Below are 24,286 nucleotides of genomic sequence, written 5' to 3' on the forward strand. Positions count from 1 at the left end.
GTGGAAGGGAAATGGTAAGACATGAGCTTACATAGACTCTCTCTCTCCCTGCTCTGGAGGAGAGTCACGTTTGGGCTGTTTGACTTCTCCTGTCCCCATCTACTGAAGCCCTGAGTTCTACATATAATCATGATCCTTGTTTTTATGTAAGTTACACAAGTAAGTCTAGGGATAGGTGATAAATAGATAAGTCTATTCATTCTGAACCAAGGTCCTTATGGGGCAAGAAGACCAGGAAAATGATCCTTCATGCCTGAGCTTCTAACACACAGTGTCCCACCTTCCTGTCTCAGAAGATGTCAGTCACCCCCAAGGAGATCTTCAGCACAATTATTACCCAAACTAAGCAAATATTTGGCAACAAACCTCCGAGTTCTGAGAAATTCACCAGGGAACTGATAGAAGGAAGAAAGCATCCAGACCGTGATTTCCTCACTGTGGTCAACTTCGTCACGAGTCATATTTAAACTGGAAGCATTCTTAACTCCAACCAGAACTGAAAATCCTCCATCACTGGGCTGGCTGGTCTTGGCACCATGAGGAGCCGATGTCTAAGACTGCTCCATGGTAAGTCGAATCGTGACCATGTGACAGGCAAGAAAGGGAGCTAGGAATCACCCAATAAGTCCTTTGCTTCATATTTGACTGGTTTTCTCACTGTCCCTGTAGAGGATATCAGCTCTTTTTTAAAAAATTAAGTTCTCAAAGGAGAAATTTATTCCTACAAAGTTACTCTTAGTGAAAACTTTGGGACTTACCAGGGATTTGACATTATATTCCCCATGTGCAGCAGGGTTCTCCAGATAAATAAGACCAATAGGGCACTATACAGAAAGAAGGAAGCATGATTGTTATAAGGATACGCTCATGCAGTTGTAGAGGCTGAGAAGTCCAGACTATACTGGGTATGTGGCAGGAGGAGACCAGGGAAGAGGTCGAGGAATGGAGATTAGGAAAGAGATACAGAATCCAGACTAGGAAGAGGTGGCAAAATGGAGACCAAGAAAAGGGGTCGAATGATGGAGACCCAGAAAAGAGGTGGCAGGATGGATACCAGGGAGGAGGGGGCAGGATGGAATCCAGGGAGGAGGGGGCAGAATGGAGACCAGGGAGGAGGGGGCAGGATGGAGACCAGGGAGGAGGTGGCAGGAAGGATACCAGGGAGGAGGGGGCAGGATGGAGACCAGGGAGGAGGGGGCAGGATGGAGACCAGGGAGGAGGTGGCAGGATGGAGACCAGGGAGGAGGGGGCAGGATGGAGACCAGGGAGGAGGTGGCAGGATGGAGACCAGGGAGGAGGGGGCAGGATGGAGACCAGGGAGGAGGGGGCAGGATGGAGACCAGGGAGGAGGGGGCAGGATGGAGACCAGGGAGGAGGGTGCAGGATGGAGACCAGGGAGGAGGGGGCAGGATGGAGACCAGGGAGGAGCTGATGTCCCATCTCAGGTCCAGAAACAGTCTGGGCCAGAACTCCGTCCTCCTCCGGGGGCCAGTCTTGGTCTCTTAGGGCCTCCATGGGTTAGATGAGCCCCACAGGAGAGGGGATTCTCTTTCCTTGCATCTTCACATTCAATGGGGCCTCCTCTGATGAAGGCCTCAGGGCAATGTTTAGAGCCTGACCAGCTGTCCAGGCAGCGCATTAGATAAACTGACCAGGAAGGAACCACCAATACCCCTAGACTTTATTTTAGGGATTGAGAACCAGACTCTCTTTGACTCCTCCCTGTCTCTCTGTTGAACAGCAAGAGGCTCATGTACCTAAGGCCCCGTTGACTTGAGGAGGGTCCCCAGGATGTGCCCTGGGAGGGGACAGCTGCTGAGAGGCAGGAACAGCAGGAGGAGGCCCCCAGCCTGGGCCCAGCACCTGCCCACAGCACCTTCCTGTTGGGGGTGATAGGGCACCACGGGGTCCCAGGACAGGCCGTGGGGCTGACAGTGGTGGTGGCAGATGTGGCTCTCAGGTGCTCCAGCCACAGCTGCAGGCCAGGTGGCTGGTGTGGTGTGTGTCCCTGAAGAAGGGGACAGGACCAGATCACCAGAGATACCAGGCAGGGGACCTGAGAGACCAGCTGGCCCTGACCCTCCCTTCCCACCTAAAGGTCAGGGATGGTGGTAAACACCCTGACACACTGGGGTTTGTTCCCATGTGACCCTAGGACGAGGGTGTCATCTTGTCCCTACTCCACAGAAAGGGAAACTGAGGCAGGGCAGTGAGGCAGCCTGCCTGTGCTCCAGGGTCTGAACCAGGGCCACAGGCTCCAGTCCCCCACCCACAGGCCAGGAGAGCCACGGCTGAAGCCCAGAGCTTGCCAGGCTCAGCCCCTTCCCACCCCCAAACCCTCTGGGAGGCGCCACCTGGGCTCCCTCTGAGGAGTGGACCAGGTCCAAGCCCAGGAGGATCCACAGCCCCTGTCCTCCAGTGCATCACCTCCGGCCTCCTCTTCCTGCTGGGCCTGCTGACCCGCCCTCTCTGTGTCACAGGGCTGCTGTGTGTCCTGCTGAGTCTCTCCAGAGCCGGAGCCCAGGGCTCTCAGGGTGAGTGTGGGGAGCAGCGTGTCCACAGCCAGAGCCTGGGAGGGGCCCTGCACCCCAGCCCAGGGAGGAGAGGCCTGGGCAGGGAGGCTCAGGGCATCTCCCCACCTCCTGGGACCTCCTCTGGGACCACATTGCCCCCTCCCAGCCTCTGACCAGCCTGTGCCCCCACAGCCTGTGCCCCCTGGTGCCCTCCTAACTCGGAATGTGTCAGCGCCACCACCTGTCGCTGCAAGCCAGGGTTTGCCTCTTCATCTACAGAGATCTTCGCCGACACCCTGGTCACCTGTCATGGTAAAGAGGCTTGGGGGGGGGGGCAGAGGCACATCAGAGACAGTCTAGCAGGTGTGAGTCCCTGGGCTAGTCTCCAACTCCAGGGGAACATAGTAGGGGAGGGGAGAGTCATAAGACCCTGCACCCCAGCCCAGGGGGGAGAGGCCTGAGCAGGGAGGCTCACAGCACCTCCTCACCTCCTGGGATCCTCCTCTGGGAACCACATTGCCCCCTTCCAACCTCTGACCAGCCTGTGCCCCCACAGCCTGTGCCCCCTGGTGCCCTCTCAACTCGGAATGTGTCAACGCCACCGCCTGTCGCTGCAAGCCGGGGTTTGCCTCTTCGTCTGAAGAGGTCTTCACCAACTTCGTGGTCACCTGTCACGGTAAAGAGGCTTGGGGGAGGGGCAGAGGCACATCACAGACTGTGTAGCAGGGGTGAGTATCTGGGTTAGTCTCGAGCTCCAGGGGAACAAAGTAGGGGAGGGGAGAGTCATAAGGAGGGAAATGAGATCCAAAATGTCATTTCCCAGTGTCAGTGGGGGACATGGGTAAGGGTCAAGGGCTGAGCCTTTGACCTCAAGGCCATCATCAAAGACAGAAAAGAGAAAGGAAAGAGTAAGATGGAAGAGAGACCAGGGAATTGCACAGAGAGGACCTGGGCCTCAGGAGTTGGTCTCAGCCTGCCCTTAGGTCTGGGAGGGTGACACTGAGCTTGTAGCCCACACACTACCTTAGCATTGTCCCCTGGAGACAATGTCCAATTGTCCAATTGTCCCCTGGGGGAGTTCGTCAGAGGACTCTGTTGAGCAGATCAGACTGTGTGGACTTCTTGCTCCAGCATAGCCTCAGCAGTGCATCCCAGGATTCTGTGCAAAAGATAGTAACTTAACATAAGACCCCAAGCTGGGGGGTCAGGTAGGGGACAGGAGTCTCTTCCCTAAGAGACCACACGCATTTGGGAGGTTACCCTTGGTCCTATTATGTTGCAGACATCAACGAATGTTTGTTGCCCCTGAAAGTGTCCTGTGGATATTTTGCTGACTGCCACAATGTGCAGGGGAGCTACTACTGCACGTGCTCCCCAGGATTTGAGCTCCGTTCTGGGGCAAGAAACTTCAGTAACGCCAGTGAGAACACATGTCAAGGTAAGGCCCACAACTCACCTCCCCCTGCCACATGCAGTTCAGGGCACCAGAGCTGATCTGGGGACAGCGCCCAGTTATAGCCTCAGCACCTGGACTGTGAGATGGGGCAGCTGTGCGTACACCTGTCACCAGCACGAGAGGCAAGGGAGGGTCAGGGCACTCTGGGACCAGCTGCTTGGCCCCATCCTGACAGCTCTGCTTCTGACGATGGCCAGGGTGCTTATCAGGAAACCCTGTGGACATGTGAGATGTCACAACATCATTATTGTTTTCTGTTTTAAAAAAATTCCAGGCACCAGTGGCCTGTGCCTGTGGTCTCTGTTAGTTGGGAGGCTGAGGCAGGAGGATCACTAGAGCCCAGGAGTCCAACCCATCCTGGGAAATAGAGAGACCCCATCCCTAGGGGGGAAAGTGGGGGAGAGAGAGAAAAGAAAAAGAAAAACACCGGAAGGATCCCCTATCTCCTAAAGCTACAAACAAAGGTAGAGGCGGGGGTGTGGCTCTGGGTAACAGCCCTTGCCTGGCATGAGCAGGGCCCTATGTTCCCTCCACAGCACTGCAGAAAATCAAATCCAAAACCAGAGGTAGCTTTGCTCTTGGTTCACTGTGTGACTTCAGACAAGTCACCTCACCTCTCTGTGATGCAGTGTGTCCATCTGCAGAAGGGGAGTCCTGCGTCTGGGCCCTAGCTCAGTGATAGAACACTTGTCTAGAAGGTGCGAGTCCCTGAGTCAGTCCTCAGATCCAGGGGAAGAAAGCGGGAGGGGGGAGAGTCATAAGGTGGGAAATGAGATCCAAAGTGTCATTTCCCAGTGTCAGTGGGGGGCATGGGTAAGGGTCAAGGGCTGAGCCTTTGACCTCAAGGCCATCATCAAAGACAGAAAAGAGAAAGGAAAGAGTAAGATGGAAGAGAGACCAGGGAATTGCACAGAGAGGACCTGGGCCTCAGAAGTTGGTCTCAGTCTGCCCTTAGGTCTGGGAGGGTGACATTGAGCTTGTAGCCCACACACTACCTTGGCATTGTCCCCTAGAGACAATGTCCAATTGTCCAATTGTCCCTTGTGGGTGTTAGTCAGAGGACTGTGTTGAGCAGATCAGACTGTGTGGACTTCAGCAATGGCTTGCCCCAGCATAGCCTCAGCAGTGCATCCCAGGATTCTGTTCAAAAGATACTAACTCAACATCAGACCCCAAGATGAGGGGTCAGGTAGGGGACAGGAGTCTCTTCCCTAAGAGACCAAACACCTTTGGGAGGTGACCCTTGGTCCTATTATGTTGCAGACATCAACGAATGTTTGTTGCCCCGGAAAGTGTCCTGTGGATATTTTGCTGACTGCCACAATGTGCAGGGGAGCTACTACTGCACGTGCTTCCCAGGATTTGAGCTCCGTTCTGGGGCAAAAAAATTCACTAATGCGAGTGAGAACACATGTCAAGGTAAGGCCCACCCCTCACCTCCCCCTGCCACATGCAGTTCAGGGCACCAGAGCTGATCTGGGGACAGTGCCCAGTTATAGCCTCAGCACCTGGACTGTGAGATGGGGCAGCTGTGCGTACACCTGTCACCAGCACGAGAGGCAAGGGAGGGCCAGGGCACTCTGGGACCAGCTGCTTGGCCCCATTCTGATAGCTCTTCCCGTGATAATGACCAGGGTGCTTATCAGGAAATCCTGTGGACATGTGAGATGTGACAACATCATTGTTGTTTTCTGTTTTAAAAAAAATGCCAGGTTCCAGTGGCCTGTGCCTGTGGTCTCAATTAGTTGGGAGACTAAGGCAGGAGGATCACTAGAGCCCAGGAGTCCAACCCATCCTGGGAAATAGAGAGACCCCATCCCTAGGGGGGAAAATTGGGGAAGAGAGAGAAAAGAAAAAGAAAAACACAGGAAGGATCCTCTATATTCTAAAGCTACAAACAAAGGTAGAGGCTGGGGTGTGGCTCTGGAGCATAGCCCTTGCCTGGCATGAGCAGGAAAATCAAAAACCAAACCAGAGGTAGCTTTGCTCTTGGTTCACTGTGTGACTTCAGACAAGTCACCTCACCTCTCTGAGCTTCAGTGTGTCCATCTGCAGAAGGGGACTCCTGGACTTGGGCATAGCTCAGTGGTAGAGCACTTGTCTAGCAGGTGTGAGTCCCTGGGTGAGTCCCCAGAACCAGGGGAACAAAGTAGGGGAGGGAAATGAGATTCAAAGGCACTGAGAAGGTCCTGGCTCCCAGAACATGCTGTTAGCAATGGCTTCTGAGCTGAACAGGGCCTGGGCCAGGAGTTGTGCTCACCTGCCCTTAGGTCTGGGGGGATGAGGAACTTCCAGCCCACGCCCACCTCAGCATTGTCCCCAGGGTCCAGATCCAGGGGTGTCAGCCAGAGGACTGGGACAGAGCTATCCTGTGGCACCCAGGGGCCAAGGCCCTGGCTGACACAGGTGGTGCCCACTCCAGGCCACTGACCCACCAGCACATAGAGGGAGGGTGGTGTGGAGTCCAAGGTCAGAGGCAGGGGTCAGCTTCCTGGGTCCAAAGCCTGGACTGGCCACCCGAGAGCAGCATGGGATCAGCAAAACCACTTCCTCTCTGGAGCCCTCCTTGTACCTGCCCCCAGGAGCCTGGAGCCCCAGAGATCCATGAGGTGGGGGCTCTCAGTGGCTCATTACTGGGGAACCCAGGGAGCTGGGGGGAGGCTGAGCCCAGGATGTGGGGAAATGTGGGATTTGGTGGAGGGTCCCCTGGGGGTGCTGCTGCACCTCATTCCCAGGAATGTCCCCACGTGACCCCACCCCACCTCGTCCCCTCCACCTATGGCACACCTCTGAAGCCATTGCTACCAGCTGGGAACAGGGGAGGGGACTGTGATCACCCTGTGGGGGCTGGACAGGGGCCCTTAGGGAGCATCAGCCCTGTCCTGGCCCGTCCTGCTGTTGATCCACACAGCCCGGATGAGGGGTCCCTGCAGGACATCCTCAGGTGCAAAAATGGGTCCAGGAGACCAGAAGCCCTCCCTGCCTCATCCTGACCCCAGGAATCCCCTGGGCTCCGGGAACCTTTGGCCCCTTTCTGGGACACCCAGGGCCGTCTGCCATGAGCTGTCACTCACTCCTGTCTGGGGTTCTCTGAGGCTGCTGTGTTGGCCATTCACCTCAGGCCTCTGTCCTGTGGGTCCCTGTGGCACTCAAAGGGGTCCTGCTTCCTGAGCATGTTCCCCTCACATTTAGAGACCAGGAGAGATAAGACGCCAGGAAACACCCCGGGCCTCAGCTGGGAGCTGCTTCCAGAAGCTTCCTCATTTCGTTTCTGTGGCCCTCTCTGATAAGGGGGAACTTCCTCCAGGGGTGGGGACAGCAAGACTCCCCGGAGACAAGCTGGGCACCTTGGAAAGGCTGTCAGTGTCCACCCACAGTTCTGAGTGCCACACTAGGAGCTGGGGATTCCTGGGGACAGTGGAGGGTGCATTTGTGCTGCTGTGAGGAAAGGCAGGTGGGACCTGCTGGGGCCTGGGCACCTGGGGCTTCTGGTTTTCTAGTTGTTTGTTTGTTTTGGTCCTGGGGATCTAACCCTGGGGCCTTATCACTAACCACATCCCCGGCCTCCTGAGTCACTGGGATTACAGCCACCACACCTGCTTGAGCAACTTGCTTTAGTTCTTCTGCTGCTCAGTGGCAGGGTTTTTAAATTGTGTTAAAATCTGCATCCATATAACTTATCATTTTAACCATCCATATAACTTTATCATTTTAGATCTGTGGCACTGAGGACACTCTGTTACACAACCATCTCAGTCATCCCTCTCCAGGAATATAATCCTGTTTTCTTTCTGTATTATTTAATTGACAAATAAAAATATTGTATATATTGATCAGGTACATAAGGATGTTTTGAAACATGCATGCCCACTGGGATGGCTAAATGGAGCTGATTAGCATATGCAATGCCTCAGGTGCTGATTATTGTGGTAAGAACACTTCAAATCTAATCCCTTAGTGATTTTCAAGAATACACACCATTGGCCAGACCCAGTGGTGCATACCAGTGATCCAGAAGGTCAGGAGGCTGAGGCAGGAGGATCTTAAGTTCAAAGCCAGCTTCAGCAACTTAGCAAGGCCCTAAGCAATTTAGTGAGACCCTGCCTCAAAATAAAGAATAAAAAGGGCTCGGGATGCGGCTCAGTAGTAGAGTACACTGGGTTCAATCCGTGGTACCAAAAATAAATAAATATGAACAATAGATCTCTTGAACTTAGCTCCTCCTACCTGAAGTTTTGTGCCTTGGATGCACATCTCTCCAACCCTCTCCTGTTACCCTGATCCCTGGGAAACACCATGCTACCCTCCCCTTCCAGGAGTTTGACTCTTCAGGTCCCACGTGGAGGTGACACCATGTGGTATTTGTCCTTCTGTGTCGGGCTTATTTCACTTAACATATGTCCTCCAGGTTCACCTGTGTTGTTGTGATTGACAGAGTTTCCTTCCTTTTTAAGGCTGAATAGCACGCCTCTGTGGGTGGGTGTTCTTATTCACTGTTCCGTGGCTGTGTCTGTCCCCATACAGAACCACACTGTGTTGTCACTACGGCTTCCCAGTAGATTCTGAGGTCAAGTCATGGGATGTGCCCAGCTTTGCTCTGTTTCTGAGCACCTGGCTTCATCCTCAGGTGTTAATGATGGGTGTCACTCTGGGAAGCCCTTGGCCATGGTCTCCCACACCCACTGCTTAGGCATCAAGGGTGGCCATCACTGTCACCTTCTCCCTGAGCATAGACCACCTGTAGGACCCCAGTGGTGCAAGGATTCCCACAGGGGAGGGTCCAGGGAATGGCGGGGCCTCCCTCTGCCACTGCAGGATGGAGAGGAGATGTAGATCCCTTGCCAGGCCCCACCGTGGCACAGAATCTGAACCCACATGTCCTTGGGCTCTGCTCCAGAGAGCAGAGTGGTCCTGGGACTTCCAGAGCAGCCAGGCTCAGGAGGTCCACCTGGGGTCTTAGGTCTGTCTGCGTCTCACAGCAGGGTCAGGCTGAGCACCTGGGTCTCTTCCCTGAGAGAAAGCACAACTTTGGGAGGTGAGCCTCTGACCTGTCATGTTGCAGACATCACCAAATGGGGGCCATGAGAGTGCCCTGTGGAAAATCTGCAGACGGCCAGGTCATACAGGGCACAATGGCTGCCTGTGCAGCCCAGGCTGTGTGCCCATTTCTGGAGCCAAGAATCCTTTATTAATGAGAGGAGAACAGCTGCAAGGTAGGCCCTTCCCCCACCTCCCCATCATCAGGGTTGAGGTTGCCAGACCCTTTCCTGTGACATCTAGATGGCAGAACCCTGGTTACAGGAGTGGTGCCCTGGTCTGAGACAGGCAGGTGTGCATGTACCTGTCGCCCAGCACAGAAGCAGGGTGGCATGAATGTCAGGGGCAGCTCTGCGTCTGGCTGCCTGTGCCTGTGCCACCTGTTAGCTGCATGTTATTAGTCAAGTCACTACCTCTCTTTGAACTTGGTCTACCCATCTGTATCATGAAGGTGATCATAACAGTGCCTACCTCCTGTGTCTACCAGGAGGATTATGAAAATTACAGGTGCCTGTAAGAGAGCCTGGCCCATGGTGGGTGCTGGACTCATCTTATGTGTTTAAAAGATGAGCACATCTGCACCCATTTAAGGAGTTGCCCAGAGTTTGGGTCTTCCTGGGGGCATGTCCCGGCCACTCAGAAGAAAGCTAGTTCCACACAACTTGCTCTGGTCCTTGCCATGGTCTGGCCTGACACCGTGATTCCCAGGAGGAGTAACTTCCACGCATGAGCAGGATTTGCCTCCTTCCAGGGCAAGGTGGTTAGGCAAAGAAAGCTGTTTCCAGCATCCATGGGGCCAGGTGGAATCCTGCAGTGGGTGGACAGGAGCCAGGACCCATCCTGGGAGATGCTAGTGCGAAGTACACAGAAGGAAAAGGGAAGGTGCATGAATGTAGGAGGTACACAAGGCTAATCTGGGGATCCAGGAGACTCTGAGGACACAAGGTCCCTATGGGTGCACATTGTGCCATGTGTACATGCCTTGGCCAGAGGATCCAGAGGGCTATATGGAAAGACCAGGGACCTGGGAAAGGAACAGGGGTTCTGATGGGAGGCTCCCGAGGGACCTGAGCAGCAGCAAAAAAAAACTACCTGGGAGGACGTATTTCTGCAGCCTCACAACCTGCATCAGTACAGGGCAACCCTGGGGCACACCCGGGCTTGCACACTCCTCGACACATACACAAGGGTGTGGGTCACTGGGTGGCAGCACCAAAGCCCAGGCAGGGCACTAATGGGAGGAAAGGGGGTGGAGATCAGATGGTGGAGAGCACTGGTCCTGGCTTCAGCAGGAACCAACCCCTCTCTCTATGTCCCCAGATATGGACGAGTGCAGCTCCGGGCAGCATAAGTGCCACCGCTCCACCACCTGCACCAACACCTGGGGGAGTTACTCATGCCAATGCCGCCCAGGCTGGGAGCCAATTCCTGGGAGTGTCAATGTCTTCTACAACAAGATCTGCAAAGGTACCCGGCCCTCCCTGACCCCAGAACCTCCCCCACCCCACACACACATGCACACACATGCTCCTCTTAATGAACCACTGTCCTGTCCCCGCAGTCATGCCCTTCTTCACCTGGCCTCTGCCCCCTGGAGTCCACAGCCAGGTGAGCGCCCCAGCCAGGACAGGGAGGTGGGGATCCCTGAGGCAGCACCCTGTCCACCCCTTGGCCCTGAGCTTCCCACCCACCTGTGACCCCTCATCTCACCTCCCCAGAGTCTCTCCCATTTCTTTGACAAAGTCAACAATCTGCACAAGGATTTAAAGTCAGCCATGGCCAAGGACACCATCCAGGTAAGGGCAGAACAGGGGAAGCAGGGGGAGACCTCCCATACTTGGAGGAGGGCAGCTTTGGTCTGAAGGAAGGGGGACAGGCCCAAGCACAGTGGGGTTCTGCTCTGAGCTGGCCACTCTCCCAGGGCAGGTGGAAGAGGACACTGGGAGCCACACACACTGTTGGACGCCCACGTTTACTGTCTGTCCTCTTGCTCTGATCCTTGTCTTTGTCATCCTTGACAGTCATGAACCAGGGCTGACCTCTGAGGAGCAAGGGCCACCCAGGATGTCCCAAACCATGCTCTCTCTATCCCCAACTGGACAGTGTCTGGGTCTGCTCGCTGGGGCTGAGTGGTCAAGCTCTTTGTGTGGTCCTTCTGGCCAAGTTCCACCTGCTCTGTGCCCCCATCCCTCCAGGGGATCATGCAGGAGGTGGATGAGCTGCTGGAGACCCCTGGGGACCTGGAGACCCTGCCCCCCTCACAGAAGCACTGCGTGGCCACTCACCTGCTGACAGGCCTGGAGAGTGCCCTGAGAAACCTGAGCAGGGGTCTGCCTGAGGGGACAGCAACCTTCAATCATTCTGCAGGCACACGTAAGTCCCTGGGTCTGCGCCAGCCCCTGTTCCTAGCCTCATCCTCTTCTGATCCCACTAGAGCTGAGTGGCCACACTGTACCTCAGCGTGACTCACATAAATAATCACAACAGTGAAAAAGGCATAAAACCACAAATAGTACACATGTAGGTAGCAAATATAAACAGCTTCAAAAAACTAATGTGGACGAATACAAATGAATCTTTTTTAAGTGTGCTTTGTTTCATTGTGGTAAAATTCACATAACATAAAATTCATCATTTAAGTTCATCACTTATCATTCACCAAAAAATAAAATATGTAAATAAAATCCACCAGTTCTACATATCAGTGAAATCAAGAACATTCACAAACTGATGCAGCCATCACCTTCATTTCTAAGACATTTTTCTCCAAAATTAAACACAGTGCCTACTCGGCTATCATTCCTCATTCCCATCCCCCAACCCTGGCATCCACTCACCTGCTTGCTGTCTTAATGGAGCTGCCTATTCTATCATTTATTGTAAAGCAAAGTGTGACCTGTCCATCTAGCTTCTTCCACCTAGAATAATGCTGTTGAGCATGGCATAGCATCACTCCATCCCTTTTCTGGCTGAATATTATTCCATCCTATGGGTGTTGAGTTGACCCACTCAGCCACTGATGAACATTTGGGTTCGTTTCACCATTTGGCTATTGTGAATAGTGCTGCTAAGATATTGATGTATAAATGTTTGTTGGAATAACTATTAGCAGTTCTTGGGTATCTACTGAGAAGTAGACTTGCTAGGTACCATGGTAGTACTGTGTTCAATTTTGGGGGAAACCACCAGACGGTTTGCAAAGTCGCTGCACTATTGTATATTACACCAGAGGGGTGCAAGGGTCCCCTTTCCAAGGCCTTGACAAAAAGTGTTACTTCCATCATGTTTGGTTTTATCAAGGCCTTTCTATTGTATGTGAGGCGATGTTTTGTTGCCGGTTTGAGTTGCCTCTCCCTGTTGATGGGTAATGGTTGGCATCTTTTCATGAGCCTCTGGGCCATTTGTATATCTTTTTGAAGAAATATCTATCCTTTGTGCATCTGTGATTGGGTTGGTCCTTTGGTTGTTGAGTTGTAAGAGCTTTTCATCTATTTTGACAGGAGACCATTATGAGATGTGCAACTTGGAAATGCTTTCTCCATCCTATGGATTATCTTTTCACATCTGTGATAATTGTTTCACTTTAATGTCAGATGTTTTCAGTTTTGAGGAAGTCTACTTTATCTACTTTCTCCTTCATTGCTGTACATTCAACATCATATCTAACAATCCATTGCCAAATCCAAGGTCCTATTATGGGCTTCAGTTCTTATATTGAGGCCTTTGTTCTATTTTGAGTTAACCTATGTGTGTGGTGTGAGGTAGGGGTCCACTTCCTTCTTTTTCCTTGGATATCCAGTAATCCCCCATCAATCATTTAAGAGACTGTTCTTATGCCCATTGAATACTCTTGGTCCCTGGTTGAAAGGCACTTGACAGTAGGGTTAGTTCTGGGCTCACCTTTCCCTCTGTCTTCATGCCAGTACCATGCTGCTTTGCTCTCTACTCATTTGCCATCTGTTCTGAAATCAGGAGTGTGCGTCCTCCACCTTTGTTGCTCTTTTCAGCTATTCATTAACTACTTGGATCTCTTGCAATGCTGTGTTAATTTTAAGGTGAGTTTTCCATTTAAGCAAATTATAATGTTAATGGGCTGTTGGGACATTTATAGGATGACATTGACCCTGTAGATCTCTTTGGAGAGTGTCTTCATCTTACCAATATAATGTTTCCCAATCCAAGAACATGAGGTGTCTTTCCCTTCATTTAGGGTCTCCTTTCAAAATCTTTAATAGTTCTCTATGTACAAGTCCTGAGTTTCTTAGTTAAATTGATTCCTAATATTTGGTTACAGATTATTGTATCTGTGTTCATAAGCAATAAAGTCTCTTCTTGTGATGTCTTTATCTGGTTTGGGCATCAGAGTAATATTGGCCTTTGGGAATTACCAGGTGGTGTCCCTCTTCTGTTATTTGAAAGATTTTAAAACTATAACATAACTCTTCTTATTCCCACAATTCATAGAACTGTCCCTAGAGGTACAGAAGCGACAAGATGGTAATGTCACCTTGAGTCTGAATCAGGCAAAGATGCAGCTGAACTGGAATCTGGCACAGGAATCTGCTCACAGAGGTAACATCTGAGATGGGGAGAAGGTGGGGATGTCTACCTTACAACAGTACCATCCTGTTTGGAAGAGGCCTCAGGTTGGAAAAAGATGCCCAAAATACAGAATTCAAGATTAAAGGGTGATGTGGGTGGGAAGAGGTCACTAGAAGAGCGTCCAAAGGGGAGGTTCTGGGGAGTGATGGGGCCACATTCTGTTGTGTGCACCTGTGAATGTGGAGCAGCAAGTCCCACTATTGTGTATCATTATAATACAACAATTCAAAAGGAGGAGAGGCTATCTAAGGAGGAGGCCCTGGAGGAGACCCTGAGACTCACCCGTGGCCTCGTCCTGCAGGCCCTTCGATGGTGGGCTTGGTCTCCACCCCAGGGATGGGCAAGCTGCTGGTGGAGGCTCCCCTGGTCCTGGAGCCTGAGAAGCAGGTGGCTCCCCATGGTACACACGAGGACTCACTGCTGACAGCCTCACCTGTCCTGCTCTCGGATGTCATCTCAGTCTTTTTGAGCAGAAAGGACACCCGGAACCTCAGCTCGCCAGTTACCTTCACCTTCTCCCACAATGTGAGTGTGGGGGTGTGGGAAGAACCCCAGGCCCAGGCACACCTTTGTTGTCTGTCTTAACCTTGAGGTTCGGTGGGACTCCCTACAGGTGCCCCCCATCTAGGAAATTCAACCCTTCCCAAGCCAGCCCTAAGGGGTCAGTATCTACAAGCACAAAAAGACCAGCTCACACCTCCGTTCTGTTCCTACAGCTGGTGACCTCTGAGACAAAGCGTGAAGTGCTCTGTGTCTTTTGGGACCATGGCCAGAATGGATGTGGTCACTGGACCACTGCAGGCTGCAAAACATTGGGCACCAAAGATGGCAGCACCACCTGCCACTGTACCCGCCTCAGCAGCCATGCAGTCCTCATGGCCAGCTACAACGTGCAGGTGAGAGGCTGCCTTCATCATCGACTGCTGCAAAAGTTTTATGCAAATGTTGCTGCTTAAGTAAAAACAAATTTGTTATCTCACATTTCTGTGGGTCAGCAACCCAGCACAGGGGGGATAGGTTCCTTTCACATGGTCTTACAAGGCTGAAGTGATCACATTGGCCAGGGCTGCAGTCTCACCTGGGACTCACAGCCCTCCTCCAGCTCCCTGGTTTCAGGAAGTATGCAGTTCCCTTCCCTTAGCAGCTTTCAGCAGGGGACCACACTCCCTTCCTAAGAGCTACCCACATTTCCTTCTCTTATGGACCTCTTGTAGGCCTTCTTCACCAGGCCTCTGCCCCCTGAAGTCAACAGCAAGGTGAGCCACCCCAGCCAGGACAGGGAGGTGGGAATCCTGGCATGGCTGAGCGTCCACCCCTTGGCCCTGAGATTCCCATCCACCATGACCCCTCATCTCACCTCCCCAGAGTCTCTCCCGCTTCTTTGACAAAGTCAACAATCTGCACAGGGATTTCAAGCCAGTTGTGGCCAACGACACCATCCAGGTAAGGGCAGGATCCAGGGGAAGCAGGGGGAGGCCTCCCACAGAGGGAGGGGGACAGCTTTGGACTTGAGGGAGAGGGACATGCCCAAGCACAGTGGGGTACTGCTCTGAGCTGGCCACTCCCCCAGGGCAGGTAGAAGAGGACACTGGGAGCCACACACACTGTTGGATGCCCACGTTTACTGTCTGTCCTCTTGCTCTAATCCTGGTTTTTGTCATCCTTGACAGTCACAAACCAGGGCTGACCTCTGAGGAGCAAGGGCCACCCAGGGAGTCCCAAACCATGCTCTCTCTATCCCCAACTGGACAGTGTCTGGGTCTGTTTTCTGGGGCTGAGTGGTCAAGCTCTTTGTGTGGTCTTTCTGGCCCAGTTCCATCTGCTGTGTGCCCCCATCCTTCCAGGGGATCATGCAGGAGGTGGATGTGCTGCTGGAGACCCCTGGGGACCTGGAGACCCTGCCCCCCTCACAGAAGCACTGCGTGGCCACTCACCTGCTGACAGGCCTGGAGAGTGCCCTGAGACACCTGAGCAGGGCTCTGCCTGAGGGGACAGCAACCTTCAATTATTCTGCAGGCACACGTAAGTCCCTGGCTCTGCCCCACCCCCTGTTCCTAGCCTCATCCTCTTCTGATCCCACTAGAGCTGAGTGGCCACACTGTACCTCAGCGTGACTCACATAAATAATCACAACAGTGAAAAAGGCATAAAACCAAAACTAGTACACATTTAGGTAGCAAAATAGAAACAGATTCAGAAAACTAATGTGGAAGAATACAAATGAATCTTTTTTAAGTATGCTTTGTTTCATTGTGGTAAAATTCACATCACATAAAATTCACCATTTTAGTTCACCATTCATCATTCACCAAAAAATAAAATATATAAATAAAATCCACCAGTTCAACATTTTAGTGGAATCAAGAACATTCACAAACTAATGCAGCCATCACCTTCATTTCTAAGACATTTTTTCTCCAAAATTAAACACAGTTCCTCCTCGGCTTTCAACCCTCATTTGTCCCCTATCCCAAACTTGGCATCCACTCACCTGCTTGTTGTCTTAAAGTAGCTTCCTATTCTACCACTTAGTAAAAAGCAATCATACAAAGTGTGAACTGTCCGTCTATCTTCTTTCATCTAGAATAATGCTTTTGTAACCAGAGTATAGAAAGAATTTATGTTTGTTCTTCCCTATATTATTAGTGAAATTCAGCCAAATGGAATTGGTGAAAATCTGATCTCTCATGTTTATTTAGAAGGTTTCTCATTATTGATTCAATCTCTTTACCCATTATTGGTCTCTTCAAATTTTCCACTTCTTCTTGAGTCAGTTTTGGTAGTTTCTATGTCCCTCAGAGTTTCTCCATTTCATCTCAGTTATCTAATATGTTGATGCACAATTGCACTTACTGTTACAATTCTTCATAACTTCAGATTTCATATACATGTATGTATGTATGCACACATATGTATACACAACACATATATACATTACATATAAAATCTGGAATTACAAAGGATTATATACATATATGTATGTGTACACATATGTGTCTATATAACACATATATGTGTGTGGTTATAGTAAACTGGAAGTTACACATAGGTCCTTGATATATGTGAGATATATATATATATATAAAATACAATTGTATACATTGTACATATACAATATCCACACACACACACACACACACACACATATATTCCTAACATAACTCTTCTTCTTCCTGTGACTCATAGAACTGTCCCTAGAGGTACAGAAGCAAGGAGTTTGCAATGTCACCTTGAGTCTTAATCAGGCAAAGATGCAGCTGAACTGGAATCTGACACAGGAATCTTGTTACACAGGTAACATCTGAGATGGGGAGAAGGTGGATGTCCACCTTACACCAGTACCATCCTGTTTGGAAGAGGCCTCAGGGTGGGAAAAGATGTACAAGGATGTGGAAAAATACAGAATTAAAGACTAAAGGGTGATGTGGGTGGGAAGAGGTCACTAGAAGAGCATCCAAAGGGGAGGTTCTGGGGAGTGATGAGGCCACATTCTGTTGTGTGCACTTGTGAATGTGGAGCAGCAAGTCCCACTATTGTGTATCATTATAATACAACAATTCAAAAGGAGCAGAAGCCATTAAGGAAGAGGCCCTGGAGGAGACCCTGAGACTCACCCGTGGCTTCATCCTGCAGGCCCTTCTGTGGTGGGCTTGGTCTCCACCCCAGGGATGGACAAGCTGCTGGCTGAGGCTCCCCTGGTCCTGGAGCCTGAGAAGCAGGTGACTCCCCATGGGACACACAAGGACTCACTGCTGAGGGTCTCACATATCCTGCTCTCGGATGTCGTCTCAGCCTTTCTGAGCAGCAACGACACCCAGAACCTCAGCTCGCCAGTTACCTTCACCTTCTCCCATTCTGTGAGTGGGGGGTGGGGGACCATGGTGTGGGAAGAGCCCCAGGCCCAGAACACCCTTGTTGTCTATCTTTACCTTGAGGTTCAGGGGAACTCCCCACAGGTGCACCCCACACAGGAAAGCCAGCCCTTCCTCGGTCAGCATCTCTGAGCACAGGAAGAGCAGCTCACACCCCTGTCCCCTGTAACTACAGTTGGTGACACCTGCACCAAGGCACAAGGTGCTCTGTGTCTTCTGGGACCACAGCCAGAATGGAAGTCACTGGACCACTGCAGGCTGCAGGACAGTGAGCACTGGAGGTGGCAGCACCACCTGCCACTGTACCCACCTCAGCAGCTTTGCCGTCCTTATGGTCCACTACCATGTACAGGTGAGAGGCTGCCTTCAGCACTGATTGCTGCAAAAGACACTTATGCAAATGTCGCTGCTGAAGTAAAACAAATTTGTTCCCTCACGGTTTCTGTGGGTCAGCAACTCAGCACAGAGGGATGAGTTCCTTGTTCAGGTTCTAAAAGACTGACATGATCACATCAGCCAGGGCTGCAGTCTCTCCGGGTCTTGCAGCCCTCCTCCAGCTCCCTGGTTGCAGGCAGAGTCCAGTTCCCTTCTCTTAGCAGCTGTCAGGGGGGACCACACTCAGTTCCTAAGAGCCACCCACATTTCCTCTCCTTGGTTGGTCTTCTCACAAAACACCAGTGTTCCCATCTGAAAACCAACATGAAAATGTATAGAATCCCTCTCAAGTTTTGAACCTGTTTTCCCAGAAAGAGTCCAGATCTTTGAAGCAATCACCTGATCACACCAAACCCAGAACAAACTCCCTAATCTAAAAGTCAACAGATCGAGTCCTAAATTTCACCTGCAAAATCCCTCTACAGCAGCACCTAGTTTATCAGAGAATTGAAGAATTAGAAGAAGGTTAGTGTAACAGCAGGGGGTGGACATATAAAGACCAAGTTAGAATTCTACTTACCACCAGGGTCTGTAAGACAACCATGGTCAGGTTTCAGGTTTACAAAAAAGGAAGGTCTGGTGAAGGTGGAGGCCAGAGGGGGTCAGAGGAGTCAGGGAGGATGGCTGGACTGGGGGCTGTTTACCTCCTCCTCTAGCCAGGGGAATGGACACTTCTGCTTCCCCAGGTTCAGACACTCAGGTGAACCCACTTATGGGCATTTACTGTGAGCACCTGTGACCATGAGCATGACAAGGATCTCAGCCAAGAGCTTTTCATATGTTATGGAAATTAGATTTTTTGTCTTTACATCACAAGTTCTCAGAATGCAGCACATGTTAACATCACTTGGAGGACTGTTTATTTTTAAGTGCTTTCTTAGGAAATAATTTCTATTTTTTAGATATGTTTCAAGAACAAAAAAAAATCAGATACTTGGTTAAAGGAAGAAAGTTAATGATGGTGGTAACTTAAAATTTACTTTCCCATCTGTTTCTCCAAGTCCTCTTAAAGCCATGAGGAAATGAAAAGAAAACCCACCACCCCATTACTCTTTACCCAGAGGCATCTATTTTGAAAGTTTGCCTCAGTTTCATTTATCAGGTGTCATTCTTTCCCTCTGCTCCTCCCCTGCCTGCCTCCTAATTTCCCAATTTTGTCTTTACAGCAGGGACTCAAATGCAGCATGCACAAATGTCACCTGCATAGTTTGAACTTTCTTTTCAAACATTTTCTTGTGAAACCATTTCAAATTTGACAGATATGTTGCAAAAACAAAATCCACACAAACAACATCTGTGTGCACTTCATCCAGATGCACCTGCTTTGAAATTTTACCTTCATTATTTACCATTTGAACATTTCCCCTCCCTCTTTCCTCTTCTCTCCTCTTTCCCTCAATTGCATTGAAATAGAATTGATGGTGGGCTTTTAAATGTCCTTATGGCTTTAAGATGACTTTCAGAAAGAAGTGGAGAAAAGGTGAATTTTAAGCTACTGTTATCATTCATTTTATTTTTTTAACCAAGTATCTAATTCTAACTTCACAGGGACTTGTGGTCAGTAAGGAACAGGCAGAGCTGGACTGAGGCCAGTGGTGTCTAGGATGGGAGGTTAACGCCTGGACACTGAGGTGCAGGTCCTACCCTGTGGCCTCATGGAACAGGGACAGAGGGACCCTCAGCATGGGCTTCACACACACTCACTCACATATCAACATAAGCCTTACTGTGCCCCAAAGTCAGGAATCCTGGGTCTCCTCCTTCACTAAGGACTCTACACATCCGGGGCCTTCTAGCCCTTACCTGCTCAGTTCAGAAAACCTTAGAGTCCGACCCTCTGAACCTGGAGCCCCTCCCCCATCAGCTTCACACATGAACCAGGTCCCTCCATTCCTGAATCTGCTGCACCAAATGACAGATAGCGGAGGGGTTCCTACCCCAGAGCAGGACACGTGGCTGTGAAGGCTCCTCCCTCTGCCCCAGGACGACGACCCCGTGCTGAGCCTCATCACCTGCGTGGGGCTGGGCGTGCCCCTGCTGTGCCTGGTCCTGGCGGCCCTCACCTTCCTCCTGTGCAGAGCCATCCAGAACACCAGCACCTCCCTGCGCCTGCAGCTCTCGCTCTGCCTCCTGCTGGCCCACCTGCTCTTCCTCACGGCCATCGACAGAACCCAGCCCAAGGTACCCAGGTGTCCCTGCCCCGCCTGCCCAGGGGTGCTGAACTCAGGAGCCAGGCTGCCCAGCTCCTCAGCAAACAGCCTGGGTCCCAGGAAAGTCCAGAGGAGGTCGATGCCCATTTCACGTTGATGGATTCAATGAGAAAACGAACCCTCTTGACACCTCCATCACCTACATCTCATGTTGCTTGGCAACAGGGAAGTTCCTGGGGAAGTTCCTTCATTAGGGGGCCCTTAGGATGAACTGACACAAACTCTAGATGGCATCCATCAATCACTGGACGTGGCTCCTGATGCAATCAGGAGACATGAAGGAGGCGACTGGGCTGGCGTCACGTGGCACCCCGTTTTACAGCAGACATTTTTTACCAAGAGAAAAAGGAGGTTAATTTGGTTTATCGAGTTTTCAGAATTTCTATTTGATTTTAGAATTTCTATTTGGTTCATTTTTAGATTCTGGCTTTACTGAAATGATCCTCCACTTTCTGAATCTTCTCCAAATTCATTCCTTACATATTCTTTTAGCTCGTTCAACATTTTAACTAGGAGCTTTCTGAATTCTTCTCCAACATTTCCTCTGCTGTCGTGCCTACAGAGTCGGTTGTTGGAGTGCTGGGGGCTGTGTGGTTTGCTCCCTTGCTCTTTCCTGCTGCTTCTACCTCTGCCCAACTTCTGGGTTGATTATCTTTTCTGCTTTGATTCAAGGAATTACTTAATGAGCTACTGTCTCTTAAGAGCCCAGGGATGGGTGAATATCCAGCTACTGACACTGTCATTCAATGTGTACCCTGAGCTGTTCCCAGGATCAGCACCATTTGGAGAGAAGATACTAAACCCTATAAACTACAGTCACTTCTAAAATAATGGGAAAAGCATAGTGTAATAAATGCATAAGCCGCCACATGATCATTTGGTGCCATTTGTAAGTAGTAGGTCCTGCTGGCCTTATGTGGCCCTGCTGTTCGGTCACCAGCAGTGCAGGGAGTTTGTGCACAAGACCATCGCCACTACTGCATGAGGAACTCCGCAGGGCAGCACTGGGACATTATGATGTCATTATTAAGGCCTGAGGAATGACTTAGGGAAGCCCTGGGAGGTTGTGATGTCACCACTACTGCATGAGGAACTCCACTGGGCAGCCCTGGGAAGCTGTGAAGTCACTGGGCAGCAGGCCCTTTCCAGGTCTGCTGTGATCTATGGGAGCACACACGCAGCCCATGGCTAAGCGCCACAGTGCAGCGCCTGGTGCACAGCAGAATCCCCCACCACAGGGCTCGGGCAGCATCCCAGGCCATGCACAGACACTGATTGTGCCCCTGGGTCTCTCTCCTCCCCAGGTGCTGTGCGCAGTCACTGCGGGTGCCCTGCACTACCTCTACCTGGCCTCCTTCACCTGGATGCTGCTGGAGGGGCTGTTCCTCTTCCTCACCGCGCGGAACCTCACTGTGCTCAGTTCCTCCAGCAGAAACAGGCTCATGAAGAGGCTCATGTTCCCTGTGGGCTACGGGGTCCCAGCGGCCATCGTGGCCGTGTCTGCAGTAGCCAGACCTCACCTGTATGGCACCCCTGCTCGGTAAATACGCACCCCACTTGTCCTTCTCCTCTCTAGCATGTCCACGGCCTTCACTTGAACCAAAGGAGCCTTTTCAGTATTTCAGAGCTTAAGCAGTAGAGTGCCCCTTGACATCACACATACAGGGGTCTAGCTTCCCGTCCTTGTGGTTGTCCATGGTGTGGACTGACTCTGGTCGTGGATTCCTACATGAACACAGCAAAGTGATGTTGTTCTCTCTCTTGCTCAGCTGCTGGCTCCGTCCAGAACAGGGGTTTATGTGGGGCTTCCTTGGACCCGTCTGTGCCATCTCTTCGGTGAGTAATGTCATCAGAGTTCCTTCCTGTCCATCTGAGGGTCAGTAGAAGCACAGGATATTAAGGATGGTGACAGGACAGGACTATCCCTGAATTGTTATGGGTTGCATTGGGTTTTCCAAGATTTCTACATCTACAAATTCTAACCCTATTGTCAAATACTAAAACCCACTCTGGTGTAAAATTGATGCTGCAAGGATTAGAATGCACAGATAACAGATTTAAAATTTTATTCAGTAAAACTTTGCCGTGGGGGATGGGGGTGTAGCTCAAGGGCAGAGAGCTTGCCTGGCATGCACTAGGGTCTGGGTTCCCTCCCCAGGACTGCAAAAGAGAAGAAAATATTAAGAAACCTCCTGCAGTCTCTTTTGGGGGTTCTTTTTAGTTATACCAGATGGTGGAATCCATTCTGATACAATTACACAAGCATGGAATATACCTTATCTAGTTAGGAGCCCATTCTCGTGAATGTACATGATGGTAGGATTCACTGTGATGCTGTCATATATGTACACAGGAAAAATATGTCAGGTTCATGCTGCTGTCTTTCCTTTGCTTCTTGGTTTCTTGAAGATCAATATGGTTTTCTTCCTGATGACCCTCTGTATTGTGAAGAGCAAGCTGTCCTCCATCAACAGAGATGTGTCCACCCTCCAGAACACGAGGTGAGATGGACCAGGGGACATAGATGACAATGATGCCCAAGAGCAGAGCCATGTGCCTGAACAGCCCCTCATGTCCCTCCTCTGGGGATTCTGAGTGGCCCACAATTAACAAATGCAGCTGCACTTCTATGGCTGTCATCTCAGACTCAGGGCTCTGCTGCTTACTCCAGTTAATCCTCCACGGGGCAGGGTTGTTCCTTCACTCAGCATCTTGTGGAAAATTCATGCTCTTTCTTCTGGGTTCCTCTGATTAACCTTTCAGATTTTTGCATATCATCATTTAGTTGCATTAGACACTTGAACAGAGCATACGATTAGTGAAAACAGAAATTTTGTCCTGTGTTTGTTTTCTGAGATACGATCTCACTATGTTTCCCAGGCTGGCCTCCAATTCCTAGGTTCAACCATATCCTCTTGCCACAGCCTCTTCAGGAGCTGGGGCTACAGCTGTGCACCCCTGCCCGCAGCTTCTCTTTGTAATTTTTTATGTCCAAACCCTAGCACAGGGCATCCTCAGTAATGCTGGATTAATGAAATTAGGGATCTGCATGGAACATCGTAAAACTCTTTGAAGTAAGCTTATGAATTATCACTGTCCTGGGTCCAAGTCAAAAAGCTATCCTGGACCCAAAATGGCATTTCTACTGTGGGGTATCATTGAGAGTAAAGATCAGAGTTCAGTCCAATAAATCACTTACAGGGGAGAGTAGGGGCATCCATGGGTGGAGAGGTTAATAGCCTGATTTTGTTGTGGGTGAATTATAAGCCTCCATTCTCCCCCAACCTAGGGTGCTGACATTTAAAGCAATTGCTCATCTCTTTATCTTGGGATGCACCTGGTGTCTGGGTGTCCTGCAGGTGGGCTCCCTGGCCCCCGTCATGGCCTACCTCTTCACCATCGTCAACAGCCTGCAGGGCGTCTTCATCTTCCTGGTGTACTGCCTCCTCAGCCAACAGGTACCCCTACCCAGCTCCCACCCATGCCTCCCCACCCGCACCCCTCTCTGTGAGCTGACCCAGAGTGTGGGTTGCCTCTGCAGGTCCAGGAGCAGTACAGGACATGGCTCAAGAAGATATGGAAATGGACAGCTGAACCTGAGTCCTACAGTCTGTCTAGCAAGGTTGTGTCCGACACTTCCAGACCCAGCACGGTAGGGTCATTCCCTGCTCCCAGAGTGCATGTTCCTGGTATTGGCAGGATTTCTCTCCTCCTGTCCACAAACCATGCTTCCCCTGCCTCATGGACTCCACCATCATGCCTGCCTGTGTGCTGACCTTACATGATTCTCTCTCCCTCCCTCCCACCCACCTCCTTCCCACTTATTATCTTTGTGTCTCTACCCTTATCTGAGTCTCCTAAAGACCCTGGTGATGACCTTAGGCTCACCTGGACAATCCAGGACGATTTTCTCATCTCAAGATGTTTAACATGCATGATCCCACTGATATGTGAAATGCAACATTGATCTCATAGAAATGAAGAGCAGAACAGTGGTTCCCAGAGGCTGGGGAGGAGGGGGTGGGAAAAGCTTGATGAGGTGTACTAAGTTACAGTCGGGAGAAAGAAGCTCTGTGGTGTGTCGCACAGTAGGTCACTAGACCACAAAGTGTGCTGTGCCTTTCCAACAGCTCTGAGGGGCTGGGGGCTGCTCAGTGGGAG

The 24,286-nt window shown here is 50.9% G+C and overlaps 1 protein-coding gene across 1 annotated transcript; it reads left to right on the forward strand.

Annotated features, from left to right (window-relative positions):
• Positions 1–536: 536 nt before the first annotated feature.
• LOC144368050 (adhesion G protein-coupled receptor E2-like) lies at positions 537–24,079 on the forward strand. The gene is made up of 19 exons (XM_078026229.1): positions 537–567; positions 2,481–2,534; positions 2,706–2,825; positions 3,070–3,189; positions 3,796–3,951; positions 10,327–10,473; positions 10,568–10,614; positions 10,725–10,802; positions 11,202–11,379; positions 13,471–13,578; positions 13,910–14,145; positions 14,340–14,504; positions 19,899–20,096; positions 21,430–21,665; positions 21,895–21,961; positions 22,535–22,626; positions 23,415–23,583; positions 23,667–23,777; positions 24,008–24,079. The coding sequence occupies exons 1-19, from the start codon at positions 537–539 to the stop codon at positions 24,077–24,079; spliced, it is 2,385 nt and encodes a 794-aa protein (XP_077882355.1).
• The last annotated feature ends 207 nt before the right edge of the window (positions 24,080–24,286 follow it).

The sequence above is a fragment of the Ictidomys tridecemlineatus genome, chromosome 2 (genome assembly GCF_052094955.1).
Source record: "Ictidomys tridecemlineatus isolate mIctTri1 chromosome 2, mIctTri1.hap1, whole genome shotgun sequence".
In the NCBI taxonomy this organism is placed as follows: Eukaryota; Metazoa; Chordata; class Mammalia; order Rodentia; family Sciuridae; genus Ictidomys; species Ictidomys tridecemlineatus.

What these genes read in the sequence shown, in the direction of transcription:
- LOC144368050 (XM_078026229.1), top strand. Translation starts at nt 537, where the DNA reads ATGAGGAGCCGATGTCTAAGACTGCTCCATG. An exon ending in CCCCTGGAGTCCACAGCCAG is followed by an intron (nt 10,615 to 10,724) that starts GTGAGCGCCCCA and finishes TCACCTCCCCAG; the next exon opens with AGTCTCTCCCATTTCTTTGA. An exon ending in ACTGCCTCCTCAGCCAACAG is followed by an intron (nt 23,584 to 23,666) that starts GTACCCCTACCC and finishes TTGCCTCTGCAG; the next exon opens with GTCCAGGAGCAGTACAGGAC.